Source organism: Muscardinus avellanarius, assembly GCF_963383645.1.
Source record: "Muscardinus avellanarius genome assembly, chromosome: 13".
NCBI lineage: Eukaryota > Metazoa > Chordata > Mammalia > Rodentia > Gliridae > Muscardinus > Muscardinus avellanarius.
This window is the reverse complement of record NC_137799.1, coordinates 8,875,087-8,902,413: the sequence shown is the minus strand read 5'-3', so window position 1 is coordinate 8,902,413 and position 27,327 is coordinate 8,875,087. Positions and strand designations below refer to the sequence as shown.

Genomic DNA, 27,327 nt, shown 5'->3' with positions numbered 1-27,327 from the left:
AGGGTGGGCTCTGAGAAGCCATCCAGGAGCTGCAGGAGGAGGGGAGGGGGTGTCGGCCCCTAACTGCACAGGAGTTGGCTGAGTGCCCGGCCCCCAGCCTGCAGGGCAGGACCCAGGCACCTCCTCGGATTGTGCCAAAGTCTGAAGGAAAACAGGAAAGCCGAGCCCCAGAGCCTGCCTCGGCCCAGCCTGGGCGCGGCCTCCCAGGGCCAGGCCCGTTCTAGGGTCACTAACAAAGTAACCTCTCTACTCGAAGGAAGGGCCACCTCCCCTGCCCAGAAAGGGAAGAGGAGCTAAGAGGACCCCAGCTGGCCTCCGGTCAGGGTGAGAAGAAGGCTTTTCTGCATCCAACTGCATGTCTCACATCACCCCCCCACCCCGTGCCGGGGGCCTAAGGGATGGATGGGCTCACCCCTACTTTACAGTTATCTATTTTTTATTTACTACCTTATTTACTTTTAAGGCACTGAGGATTGAACGCAGCAACATTCTGCCTCCAAGCTCTACCCCCCAGCCCTCATTTTTAAATGTTTTATTTTGAAACTGGGTCTCGCTAAAGATGCTGCGTGTCACTAAATCGCTGAGGTTGACCTTGAACCTGCAATCCTCCTGCCTCAAACTCCCAAATACTGAGATTACAGGTGTGTGCCGCCATGCCCGGCTTCTCCGCTCAGAGAAGAGACATCCCTTGACCAAAGTCACACTGTGAGCTGTGACTGCCCGGAAGCTGGACCTGGGCCCGGAGAGCAGTCCAGGAAGGTGCCAGCCCAGGGGGGCAGCCCCACCCGCGCAAGGAAGGGCTGCCCCGCCCCCTTCTCTTTTCCTGGCAGCCTTAAATGTGGGAGTGGGGATGGGAGGGGCGCAGGACTTGGGTATTTTTAACTGGACACAGCAGCTCACTGTCTGCAGTGGACAGGCCCAGCCCGTCTCTGGAGGCACACAGAGCCTGGCTTCTCCTGCCCAGGGCTTGTTTGTTTACTCAGTTTTTAAAATTATAACCTCTGTGTCCCAGCCCAGCCCCATCACCCCTTCCCTGACCAGGTCTCTGTGGTCTGGGCCTGTCCAAGCAGGAGGAGGCAGAGAAAGAGGAGAAAAGGGGGCTTCGCGCTGGGGTTAGGGGTCCACTTCTATAGCTTCTGAAATCTTGGGCAGGTCCTTTTCCCTCCTTTCCCCCCAGTGTGTGTGTGTGTGTGTGTGTGTGTGTGTGTGTGTGTGTGTGTGTGTGACACAGACAGACAGACCGGGGATTGAACTCAGGGACATTCTATCTCTGAGCTCTACCAGCCCTATTTTCATTTTTTCTTTTGAAACAAGGTTTCACTAAGTTGTTGAGACTGGCTCAAACCTGTAATCCTCCTGTCTCAGCTTCCCAAATACTGAGATTACAGGCTTGGTCCACTAAACTTGGCTGAGTATCCCGTGTGTGTGTTTGGGGGGGGGGGTTACTAGGGATTGAACTCAGAGGCATTCTACCTTTGAGCTAAACCCCCAGCCCAATTTATTCATAGGGTGTCGCTAGGTTGATGAAAGTCTAACTACTTGCTGAAGCTGTCCTCAAACCTGCAATCATCTTGTCTCAGGCTCCAAAATACTAGGATTATAGGTGTGTACCACCACACCCAGCTAAACATCTGGTTTTATTTATTTATTTTATTTATTTATTTATTTATTTGCTGTACTAGGGATTGAACTCAGGGGCATTCCCACCTTCAAGCTATACTCCCAGCCCTATTTTGCTTTTTTTTTTTTTTTTTAAAAAAAAAACAGGGTCTCACTAAGTTTCAGAGGACCTCACTAAATAGCTGAGGCTGGCCGCAAACCTGTGATCCTCCTGTCTCAGCCTCCCCAATTACAAGCATGCACCTCCAAGCCTAGCTTAAGCATCTGATTTTAAATTCAAGGAGCCAGGTTCCAGCGCTGGGGCTCCGAGGTCGGGGGATGACTGTCGCCCTAGTGGGCTGTGAGCAAAACTTCCTTGGGAGTCACAACTCCCACAGCCCAGCAGGGCCTCGGCTCCCCAAGGCCTAAAACTCTGTTCTCTTTTCTCCTGTTGCCTTCCAGAAAACACTACCCCTCCCCCTCAAAAAAAAATTACCAAAAGTAAAACAGAAATGTAACTGTCAGCTCTCTACCCTCTCCAAGTATCTTGCTCACCCTTAAAATCCCTGACAGGCTGGGACAAAGGACACGGCTTCCCCTAGAACTCAGCTAAGCTATAATTGCTATTAACAGAGCACCCTGCACAGGCCCAGGAAGCCTCCACCAATCCTCAAACACCCAGAGGCAGGGAGCACCCTTCTCATTACAATGAGAATAAAGCTCTGGGAAGTGACTTGCCCAAAGGCCAACCAACCAGCCTTCCTTGGTGAAGCTGCTGCCACCAGTCAAGGCCAGATATGCTGCCTGGGGCGGGGGAGAGCTGGGGGGGGTGGGGTGTTACTAGGGACTGGACCCTGCGATCCTCCTGTCTCAGCCTCCCAGGTACTGGGATAATGGGTGTGTACCCCTGAGCTACACCCCTAGCCCTATTTTATTTTATTTTATGTTTTGTGGGTCTGGGATGGAACCCAGAGGTATTTGACAACTGAGCTACACCCCTGCCCTATATTTTATTCTTTATTTTGAAATAAGGTCTCACTAAGTTGCAGAGGGCCTCACTAAGTAGCTGAGGCTGTCCACAAACCAGGATGCCCTGGTCTCAGCCTCCCAAATGCAGGGATCACAAGCGTGCGCCACCACGCCCGGCTCCTATTTTATTGTTTATATTGACACAGAGTCTCACTAAGTTGCTGAGGCTGATCCTCCTGTCTCAGCCTCCCAAGGACTGGGATCACAGGGCACCACTTGCCCCCAGCCCACGCTGCCTCTTGAGTAGGGCTGACAGAGTGCAGAAAGTCAACATGCACTCTGGTAGATCTTTTTTTCTGGGTGGGGGGGGGGGGCTCTGGGGATGGAACCCAGGGGCATTCGACCTCTGAGCTATATCCCCTCCCCTATTTTTTATTCTTTATCTTGAAATAGGGTCTCACTAAGTTGCGGGGGGCCTCACTAAGTAGTAGAGGCTGTCCACGAACCACGATCCTCCCGTCTCAGCCTCCCGGAATGCTGGGATTACAAGCGTGCGTCACCACACCCGGCTGAACATGCACTTTGGAAAACAAACATTTGCCGGGCGTGGTGGCGCACGCTTGTAATCCCCGCGCTTGCGCTTGGGAGGTGGAGACAGGAGGATCGCGCAGGTTTGAAGCCAGCCGGGGGCGCTGGCTTAGGAGACCCTGTTTCCAAATAAAAATGTAAAAATAGGTCTGGGAGTGTAGCCCGGAGGTAGAAGGGCTTCCAGGAACCCCAGTACCACCAAAAAAATAAATAAATAAAATAAACATTTACTGTCCAACACAAACCACAGCTCCGGCATCTCGACGGAACCTCGTTGGCCAGCCTGAGCCCGTGAAGTCGGGGCTCAGGTCCCTGCCTCACCCCCAGTGCCCACTCAGGCGGCTCATTCTTCAACAGCAAGATGGATTCATGGAGAAACAGTTGCCAGACCAGCTGTGTGGCTTCAACACAGCCCCAGGCCCAGGAGCTCCAGGTCAGAGGACGGAAGGGCACCAAGGACTGTCCTGGCGCCCAGCACAGAAAGCAACCTGCCGAGGAGGCGCAGACGGCCCCGCGGAGGAGGAAGGGCTCGCCGATGGTCACCTGGCACCCACCGCAAGGCGCCGGCCTCCCAGCCTGACCCAACAAAGGACTCTTGGCAATTGGGGTGGAAAAGTGAGACTCACACTTTATAAAGCGCAATTTATTCTTCTTCCTCCTGGATGCCCAGGTACCCGGCAGAGCCCCCACCCCTGAAAGTGGACCCTACACCTTGGCCCATGCTCTGGGCTGTTTTTTCTTCTGTTTGTTTGGGGGTGGAACTCGGGGACATTCTACCTCCAAGCTACGCCCCCAGCCCTACTTTTTATTTTTTATTTTGAAGCAGGGTCTCACTGAGTTGCAAAGGGCCTCACTAAGTAGCTGAGGCTGGCGGCAAACCGCGATCCCCCTGTCTCAGCCTCCCAAATGCTGGGATTCCAGGCATGCGCTACTACGCCTGGCTCTGCTCTGGACTTTGGTGTATGTAGAACTAGGGATTGAACCCAGGGGCATTCTGCCTCTGAGCTACACCCCAAACCCTTTTTATTCTTTGTTTAGAAACAGAGTCTCACAATCCTGGGAGTCTCACTATGTTGCCGAGGCTGTCCTCAAATCTGCAATCCTCCTACTTCAGCCTCCCAAGTGCTGGAATGACAGGCATCGACGGCCACCATGCCCAACTTAGTCTGTACTTTGGGACTCCCTGAGAGGAGGGATTCCCTCAGCCACGGTCCTACCGTGGACCTTAGGCAGCATTAATAGCTAATAATACCAGGAGCCAGTGGTGCCTGAAAAGCAAAGAGCTCAAGCCAAAGCTTCTCATGGAACCCCTGCAACAACCTAGCGGGACCGGGCTGCTCTCCCTCCCACTTTACAGACGAATCAAGGCCCAGAAAAGAAAAGAGAGGGTATCTGCCACGTGATGATGCAGCCATCTCCACACCAGGCCCTCGGACCCCGGGCCTCTCTCTCCTCCGCCTCATACTCAGGCTGTGTAGGAGGGAGGGAGCCTCGGGTCATGAGAGGGGCGGGAGCAGACGCTGCAGGACACTGGATTCGCCCCCTTTTAAAGGATCCATCAAGCTACCTGGGGTCAAAGGTGACAGAGGAGCCAGGCACAGTGGTGCACGCCCATAATCCCAGTACTTGGGAGGCTGAGACAGGACTGCAGGTTCTGTCTCAGCCTAGCGAGATGCTCGATGGCCTAGCAAGACCATTTCAAACAAAAAATAAAAAAGGGCTGGGGGTGTAGGTTTGATGTACACTGCCCCTGGGTTCAATCCCCCGTAGGAACAAAAAGAGAAAAATGTGACGGCCATCAGACAGCCCAACCTACATGCCACTACCCCGGAGGCCAGGCCACTCAGGCTCCCATAAATACCCGTCCCTGGCCGCACAGCACCCCACTGCGTGGCCCGGGCCCTCTCAGCGCTGACCAACCCCGGGATGACTTCCCCCTGAAGGTGCTCCAGCGCCCACCCAGGGCCCTTCACAGTCCTCTAGGGCCAGCACCTGTGGCTCCCCGCATGGTGCCCCCTCTCCCCACCCCAGCAGGGCCAGTCTCCCTCTTTCTTTACTTCTTTCTGGAGCAGGTGTCACTAAATAGCTGAGGTTGGCCATGAACCTGCGATCCTCCTGTTTCAGCCTCCCAAGCACAAGGGTTACAAGCGTGCACCGCCACACCCAGTCTTCCTCTTCTACCCCCCCCCCTTTGAGGACATCCCACGCTGAAGAGATAGAGCCAGCCAAGAGACACCTCACAGGCGGGGGCCATAAGAGCGTTTGTGCACCAGGAGTTTGTGTATCAGCATGTCCCCATCGGGGGGCCTGGTTCTATAACTGCCCCCAATTGCTGGGGATGGAACCCTGGGCCTTGTGAATGATGGCCAAGGGCTTTACAACTGCTGACTGACTCAATGATTGATTGATTGATTAAGTATGTCTGGGCCAGAGCTCATCTCCCTGAAGGGTCTCCCGGGTGTGCACCTCTATTTCCATATGGAAGTCACCTATATGTGCTTTTTTTTTTTTTTTTTTTTTTTTTTTGCATGGTACTGAGGATTGAACCCAGGGGCATTCTACCTCTACAAGCTACATCTATAGCCCTATTTTGTTTTTTATTTTGAAACAGGGACTCACTAAGTTGCGGAGGGCCTCACTAAGTAGCTGAGCCTGGCCACAACAATCCTCCTGTCTCACCCTCCCAAATACAGGGATTACAAGCGTGTGCCACCAATGCCCAGCTCCACATGTGCTTTAAGAAGGTACCTCAGGACTCCTGGGAAAGCCATTTTCAAAGACAGAGAATTCCCAAGAGCTGATATTGGCCGTGAGGTCACAGATGGGGAGACAAGTCACAGAGAGGCATGGTCACTGGTCTAGAGTCACACAGCAAATGGTCAACAGGATCAGGCTGGAAACTCCCAAGTCTAATTCTGGACTCGTAGCCAGGCAAGGGGTGGGCACATCCTCCCATCTATCTCTCTACCCTTCTGTCCTCCGTGTCCTGCCCGGTGCCAGGCACCAAGCGGCCCACGCTGGTGAGTGACCAACTCAGCCATGTAACCATCACCCCATCTCACAGCCCTGCAGGCATGTGCTGGATGGCCCAGGTGTCCAGGGCCATAGGCTGGTGCTCCCCAACTGAGGCATGTCCACATTCCAGAGCACTTGGCAGGGTGCTGGGTGTGCACAGGGTGCAGCACAGCCCTGGCACAGCTCCCTGGGATCAAGTTTGCTCAACAGTAACAACCATAAAAGCTGTCACTTGCCGTACCCCTCTCTCCCCCCAGCTGCCCTGGCTGCACCATGGTGCTTGACCCTCACACCCTGAGACGGTGGAACTGCTTGAGGCTCAGAGAGGGGCCCACTGGCCCCAAAGCGCCAGTCCACTTAGTGGCAGAGCCAGGACGCTGGGCCAAGCCATCTGCGGCACAGCTCCACCCCTGTGCTCCCTGCTTCTTGAAAACTCACCATCCACTCTGTCCCCATGCTGGCCCCTTTCACCTCTGCGGACCAGAGACAGTACATCTCTCAAAGGGGCCTAGTCCCCGGGGTGGAGCGGCCCCCTCACAGGCGGGCACTCCTGCTCTTCCAGTTTTAAAATCCATCAGATCAGAAGATTGCAGCCTCCCGTGACTCAGGCCCCATGACTACCAGGAGAGGAGCACGGCTCTGCTCCACCCTCCAGGCTTTGAAAGCGAGGCCTCTCTGCCCTCCTCCTTCCCTAAAACTCTGCCCAGCTTCAGAAACCCTCTTCCTCGGGCAGGGAAGTGGACGGGGGCGGGGCAGGGGAAGGAAAATCAGCCCCGGAATCTCCGCAAGCAACCACAGGACGATGCCTCATCCTGCTTCAAGAGAAGAGAGTGGCGTGGTGAGTCATGAGCTCTTGGGGGGCAGGGATGGAAGGAGAACAGGACCCGTCAAAGGGACCAGGGACCAGGAGCCTCAGACTGAGTAATGATGGGTGGGATCTATTTGTGCAACCTATGAGGCCTCTGACACATGCAATTCTGTTCCCACGGCTCCTCCCCCACCCCCAGGCTCCGTTGGCCGCTCTTAGGGGAGTCTTTCCTGCATTGTCCCCCTGCCTAATCTGGGGAGCAGGAGCTATATGGTCTTAGCGGGGTATGGTTTTATAACTATAAGGCCTCGGACTCCCTGGTCCTGGCCTGCAACAGAGGTGAGAATCTAGTGACCTAAGCCAGGCAAAAGATGGCCTGGTGCTGGGCGTGGTGGCACACAGCTGGATTCCAGGGCCTGGGAGGCTGAGACAAGGAGGATCACAAGTTCAAGGCTGCTTCAGCAACTTAGCAAGACCCTGTTTCAAAATAAAAAGGGCTGGGGGTGTAGCACAGAAGTAGAATGCCCCTCCGTTCAATCTCATATATATATATCCAAGGATAGAGTCTCTGTTGTCACTCGGAGCCTGCTGATCCCCCCCGCCCCAGCCCTCCCCGGTCCAACCACGATCCTCAGATAGGAAGTGGATCAGTCCCTGCGTGCGGCGGGCCCCAGAAGCAGCTACACTACATGGCCACACGCCCAGAGCCCATGGACATCTGTCCACGTCCCCAACTCATGGCAGCCCCTTCAGGCCCACTAGCCCCGAAAGGATGCTCTGAGGTGCCCAGGGCTCCCTTGAAATGCTCACCTCGTGGAAGCAGAATAGGAAGGGGGGCTACAAGATGTCTGTCTTCCTCAGGGACCCTGACCAGAGCCAAAGAGGAAACAGAGTGACTCCATCTGCCCCCACCAACATGACAGACACAACCTAATATCCAGCACTTGGGGGAGAGGCTAAGAAAATGACTGAGAATCCCCAGTATAACAAGATGCAGCCTTTGGGATCATTTCTGGAGAGGTTTTTAATGACCTGGGAGAGATGTTTATTGCAAGTCGTCTCATAAAAGACCCAAGACCCAGAGCTGAGTCACGGTCCCAGCCACCTACCACAGTAAACACGGAGGGCAGCACTCCAAGGGCAGAGGCTGGCAGGGCGGTGGGTGAGTGCCGCTGTCTTCCAGCATTGGTCCTCAGGCAGCAGGGAGGGAGGGCCATGGCCCAGTTTGGGTTTAGAAAGGTCTCTTCTGGCATGCTGTGAGGGAAGGCCTAGAGGGCGAGGGGGGCCCCAAAAGGGCCAGAGCTTAGACCCCCGCCCCCTGCCCCTAGCCCCAGCAGAGGGAGAGGAGGGGACTTCTAGACCAGAGGAGGCTGGCTGCAGGGGAGGGCAGCACGCAGGCCAACAAAAGTGGTTATGTAAGCCGGACACCAGAGCCGGGCAGGATCCCCAGGCACCTCACCCCCAGAGGCTGACCCAGACCTCAGCCCGGGGAGCAGCCCAGGCTCTGCTTCCGACACAAACTAGGAAGCCTCACCAAGGCAGGAGCAGCAGAAAGCAAGGCACCTCCATCCTTTATTCCTGGCCTCTGCAGCCGCTTTCCAAATGGGAGATGATTTTTTAAATCAATTTGGAGCTGGACGTGGTAGTACGTGCCTCTAAGTCTAGCTATTTGGGAGGCTGAGGCAGGAGGATCACAAGTTAGAGACCTGACTGGACAACGCAGAAATACCCAGTGTCAAAACCTAAAAAGGGGATTTAGACTTATAAGCGTGGTGGCGCACACCTGTAATCCCAGTACTTGGGAGGCTGAGACAGGAGGATCACAGGTTCAAAGACAGTCTTGGCAAGTAATGAGACTCTCATCAACCTAGTGAGACCCTGTTTCCAAATAAAAATAAAATAGAATGGGGGTGTAGTTGGAAGTAGAATGCCCCTGGATTTAATCCCCATTTCCACAAAAATAAATTCATTAATTAATTAAAAAATAAATAGGACTGGGAGTATAACTCAGAGGTAGAATGTCTCTTAGTTCAATCTCTAGTACTGCAAAAATAAATAAAATAATAAGTAAATTTGGAACAAGTTATTATTCATTTTGCTCAATAAATAAACAAAAGAGCCGGGCGTGGTGGTGCACACTTCTAATTCCAGCATTTGGGAGGCTGAAACAGGAGGATCGCGGTTCGCGGACAGCCTCAGCTACTTAGTGAGGCCCTTTACAACTCAGTGAGACCCTGTTTCAAAATAAAGAAGAAGAAATAGGCCTGGGCATGTAGCTGGGAGGTAGAATGCCTCTGGGTTTCATCCCCAGTACTGTAACAAATTAAATAAATAAATAAATAAAGTACCACCAGGTGTGGTGGTACACACCAGCAATCCTAGTGACTTGCAAAGGCTTATGTAGGAAGATGGCAAGTTCAAGACCAGCCTGGGCAACTAAGTATGACCCTGTCTCAAAAGAAAAATCAAAACTGGGTGTGGTGACAATACCTGTAATCCCAGTGCTCAGGAGGCTGAGGCGGGAGGATCACAGGTTCCAGGCTGGCCTCGGCAACCTAGCAAGGCCCTCGGCAACTTAGAGACCATTTCTAATGCAGGCCTCTCTGATACTGGCATCTGTCTCAGAATATGTACAAGGAGGTTCAAACAGCCTTGTGCACATCAGCAAAACACCGGAAAACAACCCACATGCCCACTACCAGGGACCTGGGTAAATAAACTGCCCAGGCACAGATCGGAACCACCAGCGAAAGAAGGAATCGGGCTGTGTGTTCTGCCGTGATGCCTGCAATTTACCCAATGGGGGTGGGGGGATCAAACCACAGAAACATCGAATAGGAGCTCTTTTTGCAAACAAAGCCCCATGAATGTGTGTACACTGAGAAGGTATGTTTGGAAATGGTCACAAGCCAAGCAAATGCTTTCTTCCCAGAGAGGAATTACAGGGAAGGGAGCCAGGGGTGGCTCTCCCTACTCGCCCTCCCTGGCTGTGGTGCCTGCCTTGCCTTTGCTGAGGGCTGGGGGAGGGGCGGCGCTGATGGTAAGTGCTTATTCTGGGGGGGTGGGTAAGCGTTCTCCAACTGGGTGGTGACACTTGCTCAACTCAGTCAATACGCTAAGAACCACTGAACGAACACTTTCAGGGGGTGGATTGTATAGTCAGTGAATTATATCTTAATAAACCTGCTATTTAGAAAAAAAGAACTAGCTGGAGGGGAAAGGTGAGACCCACAGATGGGCGGAGTCCAGGATCACAGGTGCTGAGAAAGCCTGCCAGCCCTCTGGGGGTAAACCTCGCACACCTTCCGGCGAGTGGAGGGGTGACCCGGCGAGTGGAGGGGTGACCCGGCGAGTGGAGGGGTGACCCGCAGTGGCTGGGTCCTCGAGGCTGTCCTGAGCACAGAAGGGGACCCCCTGCAGCCAGTGCCAGGCTTCCTACCAGGGGCACAGCCCGCAGCCTCTGCTCCCTTTACCTGTGGCATCCTGTTCTATATGGTTGGATTTTTTTTTGCAGTACTGGGTATGGAACCCAGGAGCATCCTACCTCCAAGTGACACCCCCCAGCCCTACCTATTTTTTTATTCTTTATTTTGAAACAGGGTCTCACTGAGTCGCAGAGGGCCTCACTAAGTAGCTGAGGCTGTCCGTGAACCGTGATCCTCCTGTCTCAGCCTCCCAAATGCCGGGATTATAAGCGTGCGCCACCACACTTGACATGGTTAGATCATTTCTACAGACGGCCTTAGAGGGCTCGGAACCATACAAGGGCCCAGACCCACCACCTCCTCTCCTCCTAGTCTGACCTTTTGGTCCAAATGGAAAAGGTGGGCCAGGCCAAGCCAGCCACCTGTTTGATACTAGATCACTCCACCTGTCATGAGTACACCATCACTAGCATCAGGACGGTCTTCACACAGCCCACATCACCGCACATATCCACAAGGCAGAAACACAGTAATCAGGATTCATAAAACCCAGGAAGATTCTCAAACCCAGGGAAGCAGCCACCCTGACCCCAAGGACTGGACAAACCTAAGAAACCACAGGTGCGACTGTCCCCTTCAAACTCTCGACACTAGCCACTGGCCCCGGGCACCGAAGAACCTCATTACAGAAGGCAAGGGCACTCTCCCCAACAGTGACAGCTGAGCCGGGCGTGGTGGCACACACCTGTAATCCCAGGACCTGGGAGGCTCAAACAGGTGGATCGCAGGTTCACAGTCAGCCTCAGTAACTTAGCCAGGCCCTCAGCAACTTAATGAGACCCTGTTTCAAAAATAAAGGTAATCCCAGCCGGGCGTGGTGGCGCACGCTTGTAATCCCAGCGCTTGGGAGACAGGAGGATCGCACGGGTTCAAAGCCAGCCTCAGCTACTTACTGAGGCTCTCAGCAACTTAGTGAGACCCTGTTTCCAAATAAAGTATAAAATAGGTCTGGGAGTATAGCCTGGAGGTAGAAAGCCCCTGGATTCCACCCCTAGTACCATAAATAAATAAATAAATAAATAAATAAATAAGATAAAAGTAATCCTGCCATGGTGGTGCACACTAATAATCCCAGTACCTGGGAGACTGAGACAGGAGGATCGCAGGTGTGAAGACAGCCTCAGCAAGTGGTGAGACTCTCATCAACCTAGGGAGACCCTGTGTTCAAATAAAAAATATAATCGAGCTAGGGAGTACAGCTCAAAGGCAGAATGCCTTTGGGTTCAATCCCTAGTACCACAAAAAATAAAAAATAAATAGGGCTGAGAGTATAGTGTGGAGGTAGAACGCCCCTGGGTTCAGAACCCAGCAACACATGCACACACACAAAGTAACAAGTATTTGCTGAGCACTTCCTATGCCCCAAGGCTGGGCTGAGCTTCTTAGCCCCACTATCTCCTTAAATCTTCCCCAGAAGTATCTAGCAGACAGCTACTATTATTATTCCCACTTTACAGATAAGAAAACTGAGATCCAAGTTGCTGATTCAAGGCCAAGCCAGCTTCCATTCAGTGGATGCTGTGTTGCGGCCTTGAGACAGAAGTCTGGAGATTTGTGGAGAAAATCTGCGATCGTTAGGCCCTGAGATGGAAAGGACTTCAGCTTTCAGGTGGCACACCCCCCACCCCGTTCTGTCCACAGCTAAGGGAACTGAGGTCCAGGGAGAGGGAGAGGCTTGCCTGAGGTCCCGGAGGCCAGGGCTCTCTCCTCTCCGATAGCTCCCTCCCTAAGTAGGAGTAATCATCCAGCTACCGGCTCCTCCGGACTGCCAGAGTAGGAACAAGCCCCTACTTGCCAGAGGCTTTGAAATCTCAGGATGAAAGGTGCCGGGCAGCGAAACAGCACCGTGGGCAGGAGCGCGCCTGACCTTTGCCAGGACTTGCAGGCTGGCATTCACCTGCTCACCTGCTCGGGGCGGGCACCAGGCTGCCGGCCAAGCCGCAGCACCCTAGCAGGACTGGGAGCTCAGGGCGCCATGGGAAGGGATGTTCCCCAAACTGACATTTCTACAGCAGCGGCCCCAGGTAGGGAGGACGCTGGAATTTTAATTGCCTGTTATGGAAGTGCCCACAGCTCCCTGGACCAGGTAAGGGGATGGAAGCAGGCTGAAGGTGAAGACGGGCCTTCGTTCCCCCCTCCGGCACATTTATTTCTAAGACAGCTCGCTTCCTCTGGAAGGGGCTGGGAGGTTCTCTGGCTCCTTCCCTCCCAGTCTCCCCACCTGTGCTCAGGAGCCCTTCAGGTGAGCCTGCCCCAGGAATGTGAGGCATCTGAAGAGGTTTATAATAGCACTCAAGAGTGGGGAAGAGGCAGAGAGAGCCACAAGCCTCTTCTCCCCGGCCTGGTATCCACAAAACAAGCCTCCTTCTCCAGCTCACTTGACCTTCTGTGCCCCAGTCTCCACCCCTGTAAGTGGAGGGGGCGGGGTGGGTGGGCTGGCAGTTCTCAACTCAGAGGTGATTAGAGGAAAAACCCCACTAAAGCACACACACCCCACCCAGGCCTGCTGAGGGGCCCCCACAGGAGGCCCTGAATGGAAGGACTGTTAAGAGCCCCAGGAGGTGGCCACCGAAGGGGAGGGGACAGGAAGACTCCGCCTCGCCTGGTCCCACCCAAGGAGGCCTCCCAGGACTTAACCCCCAGCTGGTCAGAGGCTAGAGAGGGTCTGATTCATTTTGACGTCACCCCCGCCCCTGTGCCCAGCCCCAAGCCTGGCATGAAGCAAAGCTCAGGCCACAGGCCGAGGACCACAGTCGCTGGCAGGACCTACCCCGCACCTCCCTAGTGCCCAGCCAGGGTGGGGCCCTGGGGACACAGAGTTAAGGGCATCTGGTCCTGGCCTCTGAGGGGTCTCTGCTGTCATGGCGACATGACATGGCCAAGAAACTCTACGGGACATCAAGACAAGTGCAGGCGGCCAAGGCACCCCAGGCCACCAGAAGGAGAGGCTGGGAACCAAGAGGGACCATCCCACCTGACTGCCACCCCAGTATGGCTGCCTTTGCGATATCAGGTGTCACTTAGGTCTCTCAGCAAGCCATCCTAAGAATATCAGGGACCTCATTTCGAAGAGGACAATACCAAGGTGTCGGGACATTAACAGACTTGTCCTGGATCGCACAACCGGGGAACGAGTGCCGGGATTCCACCCAGGGCTGGGATGCTTCCCTGAGGAAGGAGGTCGGCCAGAGTTGAGTGTCTCTGCCAGCTGCAGTCAGCCCAGCTCCCATTCTCCGAGAGAAACCCAGGAACCTCTGGCCCCCCTCTGAGGAGCGTCCACCCAGCAGCTCCAGGCTGAGCGCAGGGCTGGCAGCAGTAGGGGGCTGGGGGCTGGCCGAGAGAGGGCCCCCCAAGGCCTTGACCCCCACCCCACCCCACCCCCGCAGCTGCTTAGGGTGAGCTAAAGGAAAAGGACCCCACCCCCTCCAGGGCACGCCACCTATCCCTAACCCTCTCTCCGGGGTCAGTCCTGGACCCTAAAGGGCCCTTCCCCCGGAGGATTCGGCCACGTGTCCGGGGCTGGGGCCGGGCAGCTGGGGCCGAGCGGCCGGGGAGGAAGGTCGGGACGCTCGGACGGTGCTGGGCCGATTCCAGAGGGTGGGGAGGGCTTAGAACGCCGCTGGCCAGGATGGGGGGGCAGGCTGCGACCCTCGGACACCGGATCCGGGTAATGGGGGAATCCGACGGGAACCGGCTCCAGAGGGTTCCGGTCGGGAAGGCGGGGTCCAATTGCCCTCAAGATGGGGAAGGAAGAGCTCAGAGGGGGACGGGAAGGGACGCCCAGGGAGCCTCAAAGGACCAGGCTCGGACGCAGGACCCAGCAGCTCCCGCCCCGCCGCGGACCCCACGGCGGAGGACCCGGGCCCGCGGGGAGGCCGGCGGGGGCGTGCCCGGGGCGCGGCGCGGCCCTCACCTGCGATGTGCTGGCGCCGGGCGTCGTCCAGGTGCGTGGACAGCACGTCCCCCATGGCGAGGAGGAGCCGCGGCCCGATCGTCCGCCGCCCGCCGCTCCCCGCGCAGCTCAGACCGCCGCCGCCGGCGCCATGGAACCCGGCCCGCCCGCTCTCGACTCCGCCGCGCCGCCGCCCCTGGCCTCGGCCTCCGCTGCAGCCCGGGCCGCGTCCCTCCCGCCGCGCCCCGCCGCGCCCCGCCCCTCCCGGACAGGCCCCGCCCCTCCCGGACAGGCCCCGCCCCGGCTGGGCCGCGGTGGGCGGAGCCCCGGGCCGGGGACGCCGGGACCGCCCGAAACCCAGACAAAGAGGTCCCCGAAAGGGACACCCAAGAGAGGCGTGCAGGGCGCACGCCCGTAGCAAAGGGAGGTGGGGAGCTAAAAGAAGGGGCGCCCGGGGGGCTCCGGCCTGGGTGTCTCCCCTCCCCTCCCGAAGGGGGCGCCCAGGCCGACGGGCCGGAATTCAGCGTCCGGTCCCCTGCACCATGCGCTCCATCCCCCCAGCCGCCCGCCCTCGAAGTTCCCTGGCCTGGATCCGACCCGCCCCGAAGGTGTGCCAGCTGGTCTTGCAAAATAAATCGGTAGGGGTGGAGGGGCCGGGCTCCACTGCTGCCGGGCGGCCACCGCTCAGCTCCGGCGTAAGGGCCTTTCACTTGGGAGGCGGCTCCTGTCAGAAAAAGAAAAGTGATAGCCATGGGGATGAAATGCCAGGAGCCAGATGGACTTTGGGCGCCCCGATGGTGGGTCTCAGGCACTAGAGAAATGTGTTTCGGTTTCAGGGCCACCCAAAGGCACGTAGGAGACAGACGGACAGCCGGGATCCCCAAATTCTGACTGGGGCGGCAGAAGGCTCCTTGCGGCTGAGGCTCGGCTCCGCCCTGCGTCCTGTCAAGGGCCGGCCAGCTGTTAGTTGCTTTCTCCCAGATGACTGAACACTCACTCACCCCTTCCCTGTGCGTCCCACCCGATATTGGATGGACAGCTGTTCCTGCACCTGTGCCGCAGGGCAGCACCTGATCGAAGTTACCAGTGCCGCCCGAGGTGACGCGGGCACGCATTCATGCCCTCCGTCGCTCAGAACTAGGTGGTGAACATCTGTGGGGCAGGCGCTCTGAAAGAGGCTGGGAGTGAAAGACGAGGAATCCCAGGATCCCTGCGGTGCACGACCCGGCGGGCATTGCCTCTGTGGGCCTCAGTTCCCTCATCTGTCAACTGACAACAGCACTTGGTTGGGAGGATTAAAGGAGATGGTAAAATGCCTGGTTGAAGGCGGCCACGGCTTCATAAAGAGAACCGTCCTTCTGCTAAGTCACCCGCAGTCCCTGCCCTCAGGGAAACTTGAGCAAGGAGCAGAACGTTCTGTTTTGAGGCCAGTCACAGCGGGTAGTCCCAGAGCTAAAAGTTGAAAAGCAAGAACCGTGAGGGCAGATACCGAGGAGCAGCATTCCAGGGAGTGGGGACCACACGGCAGAGGCCTGGCCTCCGAGGAGCCGGATGCACCAGGTGGAGAGCAAGCCAAACTGGCGGGGATTACCAGTTTCCTGGTGCAGAGGTGGCCCAGAGAGAGGAAGCGACTCACCAGAGGCGCACAGTAAGGCCAGGGCTGCAGCTGACGCTCAGTGTTGCGTCCTCGGAACAGCCAGAGCAAGCGACACCCGTAACCTCAATTCAGTTTTCCTGCAGTCCCCAGAACAGGGGCTCCGAAGGCCTGCTCTGCCCAGGGAGGAGCTAGGGAAGCGGGCTGGCATCCAGCCCCCCAGGACAGATCACCCAGGCCTGAGACCTGGGCCAGATGGGGAAGAGGTAAGGAGGACCATAAGCACCTGTTCCTTAGCCTTCATGGTGCACCCAAGGCCCCAGCCCAGCGACCTTCCCTCTTGGCCCAGGAAACCTTTTGTCACAGAGCACTTAACAGTAAGCATCCATGGTGTCAAAAGTGGGGAGGCATTGTAAATTTTAGGGTGTTATCAAGCATGTGAATAGCTTCCACCAAGCCTTGGATCCAGTCCCTGACAATGTAAGATACATTCAAAACACTGGAACAATTATTGCCTGGGGGTGGGGTGGAAATGGACTACAGAAAGAATGGGGGGGCTGGGCGTGGTGGCGCACGCTTGTCATCCCAGCATTCAGGAGGCTGAGATATGAGAATCGCGATTTGCGGACAGCCTCAGCTACTTAGTGAGGCCTTCTTGTAACCCAGTGAGACCCTGTTTCAAAATAAAGAATGAGCCGGGCGCGGTGGTGCACGCTTGTAATCCCAGCATTCAGGAGGCTGAGACAGGAGGATCGCGATTCGTGGACAGCTTTAGCTACTTAGTGAGGCCCTTTGCAACTCAGTGAGACCCTATTTCAAAATAAAGAATAAAAAATAGGGCAGGGGGTGTAGCTCAGAGGTCGAATGCCCCTGGGTTCCATCCCCAGACCCGTAAAATAAATAAATAAATAAATAAATAATAAATAAATAAATAAAAGTACCAAAAACAAAAAAAAGATGGGTGCATTTTATTGTATGTCATTTATACTCCAACAAAGTTGTGGGGTTTTTTGGTGTGTGTGTGTGTGTGTGTGTGTGTGTGTGTGTGTGTGTAGTGCTGGAAATGGAACCCACGAATATTCTACCTTTGAGCTACAACCTCGGCCCTATTTTACTTTTTATTTGGAAACAGGGTTTCACAAAGTTGTTGAGTGCTTCACTAAGTTGCCAGTGTCAGCTTTGAATCCATGATCCACCTGTCGCAGCCTCCCAAATACTGGGATTGCTGGCATGTACCACCATGCCCACTTCCAATAAGTTTTTTGGTTTGCTTTGTTTTGTTTTATTAGTACTGGTGACTGAATCCAGGGGCATTCAACCTCTGAGCTACACTACTAGCCCTACTTGTCACTCCCAACAAAGGGAGTGACTGCCAAGGTGGGGTGGCACTAAGTTGCTGAGAGCCTCACTCAGTAGCTGAGGCTGGCTTTGAACCTGTGTGATCCTCCTGTCTCAGCCTCCCAAGTGCTGGGATTACAAGCGTGCGCCACCATGCCCGGCTCTTTATTCTTTATTTTGAAACAGGGTTTCACTAAGTAGCTGAGGTTGGATGCAAACCTGTGGTCCTCCTATCTCTGCCTCCCCAGTACTGGAATTAAGGGCATGTGCCACCAGGCCTGGCTTCAATTTTTTTTTTAAATGAAAATCAAATATAGTGAGCACTTACTAGTGTCTGGTGTCAATCTAAGTGTTGGGGATACATAAGTTTATGAGATAGTCAAGGTCCTTACTCTAAAAGAAGTTATATTTCCATGCTGGAGGAGAAGACCTCAAATAATTAAAGGTGTGTGTGGGGGGGGGGGGTTCTACACACCATGGGGGTGGAACCCAGGGGCCTTCTACTTCCAGGCTATACCCTCAGCCTTATTTTATTTTTTATTTGGAAACAGGGTCTCGCTAAGTTGCTGAGAGCCTCACTAAGTTGCCAAAGCTGACTTTGAACCTGCAATCTTCCTGTCTCAGCCTTCAAAGTAATGGAATTACCAGCGTGCACCACCATGCCCGGCTACCTAAAGGCTCGTGATGGTAAAGGGGCCAAGGTGACGGATGGCGACTGCCACCTAGGAAGGGCGTCTAGGAAGGCCTCCTGGATGAGATGGCACCCTGGGATGTGGTTAGCAAGAAGCTGATCCTTGGAGCTTCGGGTAAATCTGTTTACGAAGTATGCGCCTGATGCCACCCACGTGCCTCCTGATTTCTGGAGCAGGAATGGCCATGCCTGCTTTATGATTGAATAACAGAGGGTTTTTCAAAAATAATATTCCATTATATGCATCCTTATTTAAATTCTGGCATGGGGCATGGAGAGGGTGTGACAGGTAAGGGTGTCACTGGGAGCAAAGGCCACAGGTGAGTCTTTATAGGGCCTGGGGCCACTTGGCTCTTCTAAGACTTCCCCAACAAAGGGAGTGACTGCCGAGGAGAGGGGGCACCAGACGGCGAGGCAGCTGAACATTTTCTGCTTCACTCTGGGAAGATCAGTAAAGGTCTTTAAAAATTCTAAGTTCTTGCCAGGCGTGGTGGCGCACGCTTGTAATCCCTGCGCTTGGGAGGCTGAGACAGGAGGATCGCACAGGTTCAAAGCCAGCCTCAGCTACTTAGTGAGGCTCTCAGCTACTTAGTGAGACCCTGTTTCCAAATAAAATAGAAAATGGATCTGGGAGTGTAGCCTGGAGGTAGAAAGCCTCTGGGTTCCACCCCCAGTACCACCAAAAATAAAAAATAAAATAAATAAAATAAAAATAAAAATTCTAAGTTCTCAGTGGGGCCTAGTGAGACATGCCTATAATCCCAGTATTTAGGAGTCTGAAACGGGAGGATGGCAGGGTTGAGGCTAGTCTAGGGAACTTAGCAAGAATTTGTTTTGAAATAAAAAATTGCCAGGTGTGGTGGCCTATGCCTATAATTCCAGTACTTGGGAGGCTGAGAGAGAAGGATCACAGGTTCGAGACAGCCTCAGCAAGTAGTGAGACTCATTAACCTAGGGAGACTCTTTTTCAAAATTTAAAAAATAAAGCCAGGCGTGGTGGTGCATGCTTGTAATCCTAGGACTTGGGAGGCTGAGACAGGAGGATCGCAGTTTTCAGACAGCCACAGCTACAGCCTCAGCTACTTAGTGAGGCCCTCTGAAACTTAATGAGACCTTGTTTTAAAGATTAAAAATACAGCCGGGCATGGTGGTGCATGCTTGTAATCCCAGCACTTGGGAGGCTGAAACAGGAGGATCGCACAGGTTCGAAGCCAGCCTCAGCTACTTAGTGAGGCTCTTAGCAACTTAGTGAGACCCTGTTTCCAAATAAAATATAAAATAGGTCTGGGAGTATAGCCCAGAGGTAGAAAGCCTCTGGATTCCACCTCCAGTACCACCAAAAAAAAAAAAAAAGATTAAAAATAGCCGGGCGTGGTAGTGCACGCTTATAATCCCAGCATTCGGGAGGCTGAGACTGGAGGATCGCGGTTTGCAGACAGCCTCAGCTACTTAATGAGGCCCTCCGCAACTTAGTGAGACCCTATTTCAAAAATAAAGAATAGCCGGGCGTGGTGGCGCACGCTTGTAATCCCCACGCTTGGGAGGCTGAGACAGGAGGATCACATAGGTTTGAAACCACCCTCAGCTACTTAGTGAGGCTCTCAGCAACTTAGTGAGACCCTGTTTCCAGTAAAATATAAAATAGGTCTGGGAGTATAGCCTGGAGGTAAAAAGCCTCTGGGTTCCACCCCCAGTACCACCAAAAAAAAAAAAAAAAAAAGAATAAAAAATAGGGCTAGGGTGTAGCTTGGAGGTAAAATACCCCTGGGTTCTATCCCCAGTACTGCAAATAATAATTAATAATAATAATAATAATAATAATAATAATAATAAATAAAAAATAAAAAATAGGGCTTAGGGTATAGCTCAGAGATAGTATGCCCCTGAGTTCCATATTCAGTACCACAAAAAATATATTTTTAAATAAAATATAAATAAGGCTGGGGGTGTGGCTCAGAGGTAGCATGCCCCTGGTTTTAATCCCCAGTACCAAAAATAACAATAACAATAATAAAGAAAAAAATTTTTAAAGGGTTGGGGATATAGCTCAGAAGTAGAATGCCTCTGAGTTTAACCTCCAGTGAAAGAAAGGAAGAAAGAAAGAAAGAAGAAAGAAAAATGAAAGTTTTCGCTATTTACCCCCCCTACCCCAGTCCAGTGCTGGAATCAAACCCAGGGCCTTCAGCATGCTAATTAAGTGTTCAATCACTGATCTCACACTGAATTCTTCTTTCTTTCTTTCTTTCTTTCTTTCTTTCTTTCTTTCTTTCTTTCTTTCTTTCTTTGCAGTACTGAAAATTGAACCCAGGGGCATTCTACCTCTGAGCTATACCCAGCCTATTTTTTTTTTTTCTTTTGGTGGTACTGGGGTTCCTGGAAGCCCTTCTACCTCTGGGCTACACTCCCAGACCTATTTTATATATATATTTTTTTGAAACAGGGTCTCTTACGCCAGCGTGGCTGGCTTCGAACCTGCCCCGATCCTCCTGTCTCCGCCTCCCAAGCGCGGGGATTACAAGCGTGCGCCACCACGCCCGGCCTACCCAGCCTATTTTTTTTTTTTTTGCGGGTCTGGGGATGGAACTCAGGGGCATTTGACCTCCGAGCTATGTCCCCTGCCCTATTTTTTATTCTTTATTTTGAAACCGGGTTTCACTGAGTTGCAGAGGGCCTTACTAAGTAGCTGAGGCTGTCCGCGAACCGCGATCCTCCAGGTATCAGCCTCCCAAATGCTGGGATTACAAGCGTGCGCCACCACGCCCAGCTTTTGGCCTACCCAGCCTATTTTTAATTTTTAATTTTAATTTTTTTTTTGTGGTACTGGGGATTGAACCCAGGGGCATTCTACGTCCGAGCTATACACACAGCCCTAGTTTTTATTCTTTATTTTGAAACAGGTTCTCATTAAGCTGCAGAGGGCCTCAATAAGTAGCTGAGGCTGGCCAAGAACCTGCGATCCTCTTGTCTCACCCTCCCAAGTACTGGAATTACAAGTATGCACCACCATGCCTGGCTTTTATTCTTTATTTTGAAAGAGGATCTCACTAAGTTGCAGAAGGCTTCAAGAAGTAGCCGAGGCTGGCCAAGAACCTATGATCCTCTTGTCTCAGGCTCCCAAATACTGGGATTACAAGTATGCACCACCATGCCTGGCTTTTATTTATTTATTTTTCTTAAGGGAAAAAAATAAATGTAGTCATCAGCATTACTATGAAGGATTCCAGGAAGTTAGACAGCAAAGAATTTCTCAACTCTAAAGTGTTGTCAACCCCTGCCTTTATGTGTCAGGCCATTTTGATATTTATTTTTTTGTTTTGAATACAGTAAGGCATCTTTTCACCCACACTTACTGGTCCTTTGTGGGGTTTTATTGACTTTGCTGCTGAAAATGTCTTTTTTCTTATTGATTTGTAAGAACTCTTTCTATAGTAAGACTTCCTCAACTTGCAACGGGAATGAGGGTGGGTTCTTTTTCTAGAACTCTGAATCCCAACTAGCCACCTCGCTCTCCGGCCCCTTCCTTGGCCCACACCAGGGATGGGGATGAAGGGTAGGAATGGTCCCCACACGGCCCGGGTCTGTCTCCTCCTGAACAGAGAATGCCACCTCCAGCCACTGACTCATCAGCCACAGTCAGGAAGGAGCTTCTGCCAAGCTGCCTCTCTGCAGGGCCGCCCCGCCCGCCCCACCCTGAAGCGCCTTTGGAAACAGGGACCCAAAGGTGAAGAAGAATAACGCTTTACTTTGAAAGGGAAGGTCCAGAAGGCTGGAGCCAGAACCTGGGCTACGGCCCAGAAAAGGGAAAGGGTTTGCCCACGGCCTTCAGCGGGGTCTCGGGCCAATAGCTACCCCTTCCTTGGCCCCTAGGGAGAAGGCGCACCCTTCCTCACCCTGTTGGTCCCTCTCCCTCTCTGTTGGCTCTGAGCCCCAGCTCTGCTCTCCCCGCAAACCTGTCAGACCTGAAACAGACTAGGAGAGAAAACAAAAACAAAACAAAAAAAACACCTTCAGTAAACAGCAGGGTGCGAATGAATCAGGATCTTGTTTTTAAGGAATATCATGTGTCCGCCTCTGTTTGCCCAGTTGGCAGGGCTGGCTGTGCGGAAGGGGCCCTGGCGCCCGGCCCAGACCTCCCCTCTTATCCCTGTGGGATGGTGGAAGGAGCCACAGCTCACACCCCGTGTCTGGCACCTGGCCCCCAGCAGGCTGTCACCTCTGCCCAGCTCCACCACCAAGCTCAAGTCCCAGGTGCTATGATTCCCATCCTCAGGAACTTCCCAGAGCTTCTCTGGACTCCCTGCCTCCAGTCTCCCATTTATTCCTCACTGGGATTGTTGGAAATCACAAATGTGACCATGTCCTTCCCCTATCTGAAGTCTTCTGTGGCTCCCATTGTCCTTGAGATAAAGTCAGGCTCCTAAATGTGGCCTTTTGGGATCCTGCCAGCCTCCCCTCTGTCCCTCTTCCTCTCGTCCTTCTCCGGCTACCCTGAACTTTCACATCCTCAAACTAGCCACGTTCCATCCTGACTCCCTCCCCCTCTCTTGTCCTTCCAAATGCCGTTCATCCTGTAGCTGAAAGTACCCTTCATCAGAGAGCCTTTCTATCCCCTGGTCCCCAGTTTAGGCCAGGTCTACTATTTTTATTCCCCAAGTATCTGTATCTCCCCTTTATTGCAATCAACACACTCCAAATTTTTTTATTTTGTATATTATTATCTTTTTGTGTGTGGAACTGGGGGTTGAACCTAGGGGTTGTACCTCCAAGCTATACCCCTATTTGTGTGTGTATGTGGGTCTGGGGATGGAACCCAGGGGCATTCAACCTCCAAGCTAAACCCCCTGTCCTATTTTTTTTATTCATTTTGAAACTGGGTCTCACTGAGTTGCAGAGGGCCTCACTAAAGTAACTGAGGCTGTCCACGAACTGCGATCCTCTGGTCTCAGCCTCCGAAATGCTGGGATTACAGGCATGCGCCACCACGCCCGCCTCCTATTTTTTATTTAAGTCCTATTTTTTTTTTTTTTTGGTGGTACTGGGGTGGAACCCAGAGGCTTTCTACCTCCGGGCTATACTCCCAGACCTATTTTATATTTTATTTGGAAACAGGGTCTCACTAAGTTGCTGAGAGCCTCACTAAGTAGCTGAGGCTGGCTTTGAACCTGTGTGATCCTCCTGTCTCAGCCTCCCAAGCGCAGGGATTACAAGCGTGCGCCACCACGCCCGGCCTATTTAAGTCCTATTTTTTATTCTTAACTTTAAAACAGGGTCTCGCCAAGTTCATTGACTATGAACCTGTGTCCCTCCTGTCTCAGCCTCCCAAGTACTGGGATTACAAGCGTGCGGCACTGCTCCCAGTTTATGATTATCTATTTAAGTAGCTCTTCCTCTCTAAACACCAGGACTCCTCATTCAACATGACCTCTCTGATGAGGTCCTGAGAGCTTGCGGGAGCTTGTGTGAGCATGGGCCTGGGCTCCGGAGGGAACTGACGAGGGGCCGCCGTAGCCTGGGACTTAAGAGACTTGCTCGTAGACCTGGGCATAATTAGGCTTGCAATGGCCATGCCCACCTCACCTGGTAAAAAGCCCATCCTATCGTGTCTCTGCATGCAAACCCTCTGCTTGCATACCTCCACGAAGGAGGCGCTCACCACCTTCCCAAGTCATGATGACCCCATGGATTGGTCTCACAGCCCTGAAGCCAGGCAAGGGGTGTTAAAGGGCCAGTGAGTAGGCAGGAAGGTAGGATGATGTGGGTGACAGAAGCCTCGCTGGTGGCCTCTTAGGTTGTACTCAGATCTGGGCTCCCTTCTGCCTCATTGAATCTTGCCACAACTCCGTGAAGACAGCCCTTGCGGACACGCATCTTAATCTAGTGGAGAAAACTGAGGCTCAGTGAGCTTGGGTGACTTGTCTGAGGCCCCACAGCTAGGATGCGATGAAGGGGAGACCCATGAATAGGACTGGGTTTGCAGCTCAGTGGTCGAGCATGCGCTTACCCTGTGCAAGGCCCTGGGTTCCATCCCCAGCAGGAAGGCGGGAAGGAAAGAAGGCAGGCCAGCCCCCTAGAAGCTCTTCCTGCTTCAAAGCTGCAACACACCACAGCACACACAGCGCCCTTCCATTCCCCAGCCGATGCCCTCCTGTGCTTCTCAAACACAGGTGGATGCTCTGCTGTGCCCACCACTGATTCACCCGTTTCACCTGCCACTTAGCGATATCATAGGAACCCCTTTCCATACTGACAAATCCTTAACTGATTTCCTGTGTGTCTACGTGTGTGTACTGGGTACTGGGGATTGAACTCAGGGCCTCATACATGTGCTCTACCAATGAGCTACACCCCAGCCCCTTTTGTATTTTTATTTTATGTCAGAATTTCACTAAGATGCTCAGGCCTGAAACTTTTGATCTTCCTGCCTCCCCCTGAGTCACTAGGATTACAGGCATGTACCCCTGCATCTGCTTTATCTCCTATACCCCAAGCCCAATTGTTTTTTATTCTTCATTTTATTTTTATTTGTTTATCTTTAACTTTCGATGATGATGATGATGATGATGGGGATGGGGATGGAACCCAGGGCTTTCTACTTGTGTGTGTGTGTGTGTGTGTGTGTGTGTGTGTGTGTGTGTGTGTGTTACTGGGGATGGAACACAGGGGCCTTCCACCTCAGGGCTACACTCCCAGGCCTATTTTATATTTTATTTGGAAACAGGGTCTCTTAAACCAGCTGAGGCTGGCTTCGAACCTGCGCGATCCTCTCCTATCTCTGCCTCCCAAGTGTGGGGATTACAAGCGTGCGCCACCACGCCTGGCTACTTTTTTTTTTTGTGGGTCTGGGATGGAACCCAGAGGCATTTGACCCAATTCTTTATTCTTTATTTTGAAACAGGGTCTCACTGAGTTGCAGAGGGCCTCACTAAGTATCCGAGGCTGTCCATGAACTGTGATCCTCTGGTCTCAGCCTCCCAAATGCTGGGATTACAAGTGTGCGCCACCACGCCCGGCATTTATTTATTTATTTACTTATTTGCCAATCAGATCCCCCTCACTGGGTGTCCAGCGGCTTCTATGGCAGCAGTCACCAGTCAGAAGTAGCTACTTCAAGTCGAACGTGGTGGCGCACGCTTGTAATCCCCATGCTTGGGAGGCGGAGACAGGAGGATCGCGCAGATTCAAAACCAGCCTCGCTGGCTTAAGACACCCTGCTTAAAAAAAAAAAAAAAAAAAAAAAAAATATATATATATATATATATATATATATATATATATATATATATAGTCTGGGAGTGTAGCCCAGAGGTAGAAGGGTTTCCAGGAACCCCAGTACCACCAAAAAAAAAAAAAAAAAGTTGCTACTGCAAGCCAGGAGTGGTACACATGCTTGTAATCCCAGCATTTGGGAGGCTGAAACAGGAGGATCCTAGGTTTGCGGATGGCCTCGGCTACTTAGTGAGGCCCTCTGCAACTCAGTGAGACCCTGTTTCAAAATAAAGAATAAAAAAATTGGGCTGGGAGTGTATGTAGCTCGGAGGTAAAATGCCCCTGGGTTCCATCTTCATCTCCAGTACTGCAACCAAAAAAAAAAAATAAATAAATAAATAAATTGGGGTGGGGGTATAGCTTGAAGGTAGAATGTCCCTGGGTCCAATCCACAGTTCTGAAAAAAAAAAATGCTTTGATACATGGTGACCAATCCTGGGCCAAGGCAGTTATATCTGCCCACAGCGCCCAGGCGCTTGCCATGTGCCCATCCTGTGTTCCTTGCCAAGGACTCCCTGTGTCCTGGCGACTTGGGCACAGGCCTCACCTCCTAACCTGTACTATCCTCCAGAGGAGAGCTGGGAGGATCAGCCGGGTCTGACTCCTCCCAGCTCAGTGCAGGGCAGAGAGCTGCAGAGGCAGAGAGCTGCAGAGGTTGTGGACACTCACACCCAGCTCCCCGCCCACGGTCCCCTGGTTTCCTGCCTGGCAGCAGTCGCTCCTCACCAGCTGGTGACTCAGAGCCTTAGGAGGGGCAGCCCTCTGGGTGACTAAGCTGTGCGGAGGCTGGCCCCACCCCAGTCGGTCCCCCCTTCCTTCCCTCAAGTCTTGGTACTCTAGCCTCCGGCCTTCTTGGACAAAGAGGATAATGCTGGATTCCAAAAATATTTCCTGAGTGCCAAGCGTGTCAGGGGGACTGAGACTTGGTCCCTACCTTCATGGGGACCGCCTGGGCGAGAACAGAGAGAAGGGCCAGGAGGAAGGTGCCGGGGAAATGGAGGAGAGGCAGGGCTTGGGGTGGGGCCTGGCCACTGCTTAAGGACTGGCCTGAAGGTGTACTTAGGAGGCTGAGATAGGCAGAGTGCAGGTTCATAGCTTGGAGGTAGAATGCCCCTAGGTTCAATCCCTACTACCAAAAAAAAAAAAAAAAAGTCTGGCTAGGGAGCTGGTGAGGGCTGGACCATTCTTTCTCACGCAGCACCTCCTGAGAACAGGGAGAACCGGTGACAATAGTCCTGGACATAGTCACGCCAGGCCTTAGCCAGTTTGGTAAGTACAGCGAGGATCTGGCCCCTGTCACCTGACCCCCCCAGACCCCAGGTGAGGAGGCATTTGGAAATGTGTATAGAGAGATGTTTGAATTGTCAGTCTGCTGACAGGGGAGGGGTGGAGATGTTGTTGGCATTTAGTGTCTGAAGGTCATGGACACTAAGCATTCTGCCAAACAAGCAGGTCCTGACTAGGAACAAAATCTTCCCCCTGCTCCCAAATCCAGGGCTGAGATCCCTTTGCTGCCCAGTTATACTGTAGCAAGGATCCTACTGACTGCCACTTTGTGAAAACCTTCCTAAGGTTCTAAGTGCTTTGAAGATACATTGTCTCCATTGGGCAGAGTGGCCCAGGCCTGTAATCCCAGGACTGAGAGACCAAGATGAGAGGATGGAGGCCAGGCTCAGCGATCTAGCAAGGCCCTCAGCAACCTAGGGAGATACTGTTTCAAAAACAAAAAAATAAGCCAGGCATGGCTGCGCACTCTTGTCATCCCAGCATTTGGGAGGCCGACACAGGAGGATCGCAGTTCGCAGACAGCCTCAGCTACTTAGTGAGGCCCTTTGCAACTCAGTGAGACCCTGTTTCAAAATAAAGAATAAAAAATAGGGCTGGGTTCCATCCCCAGTACCGCAAGAAAAAAAAAAAAAAAGTCTGGTGGTGTTGCTCAGAGGTAGAGTGGCCCTGGATTCCATCCCCAGTACTGCAAAATAATAATAACAATAATGATGATGATGATGATGATGATGCCAGGCATGGCATTGCTCACCTGTAATCCTAGTATGTATGGTATGTAGGAAACCGAGACAGGAG

General features: G+C 53.0%; 1 protein-coding gene across 1 annotated transcript in view; it reads right to left on the bottom strand.

Moving 5' to 3' along the window:
* NIBAN2 (niban apoptosis regulator 2) overlaps window positions 1-14,432 on the bottom strand; it is a gene marked incomplete at both ends in the record, with an annotated part of 60,286 nt that extends 45,854 nt beyond the window's left edge. Inside the window, one exon of the mRNA XM_080709549.1 lies at window positions 14,378-14,432. Coding sequence (XP_080565675.1) covers window positions 14,378-14,432 — 55 coding nt within the window. The remainder of the gene's footprint in view (window positions 1-14,377) is intronic.
* Window positions 14,433-27,327: the final 12,895 nt, after the last annotated feature.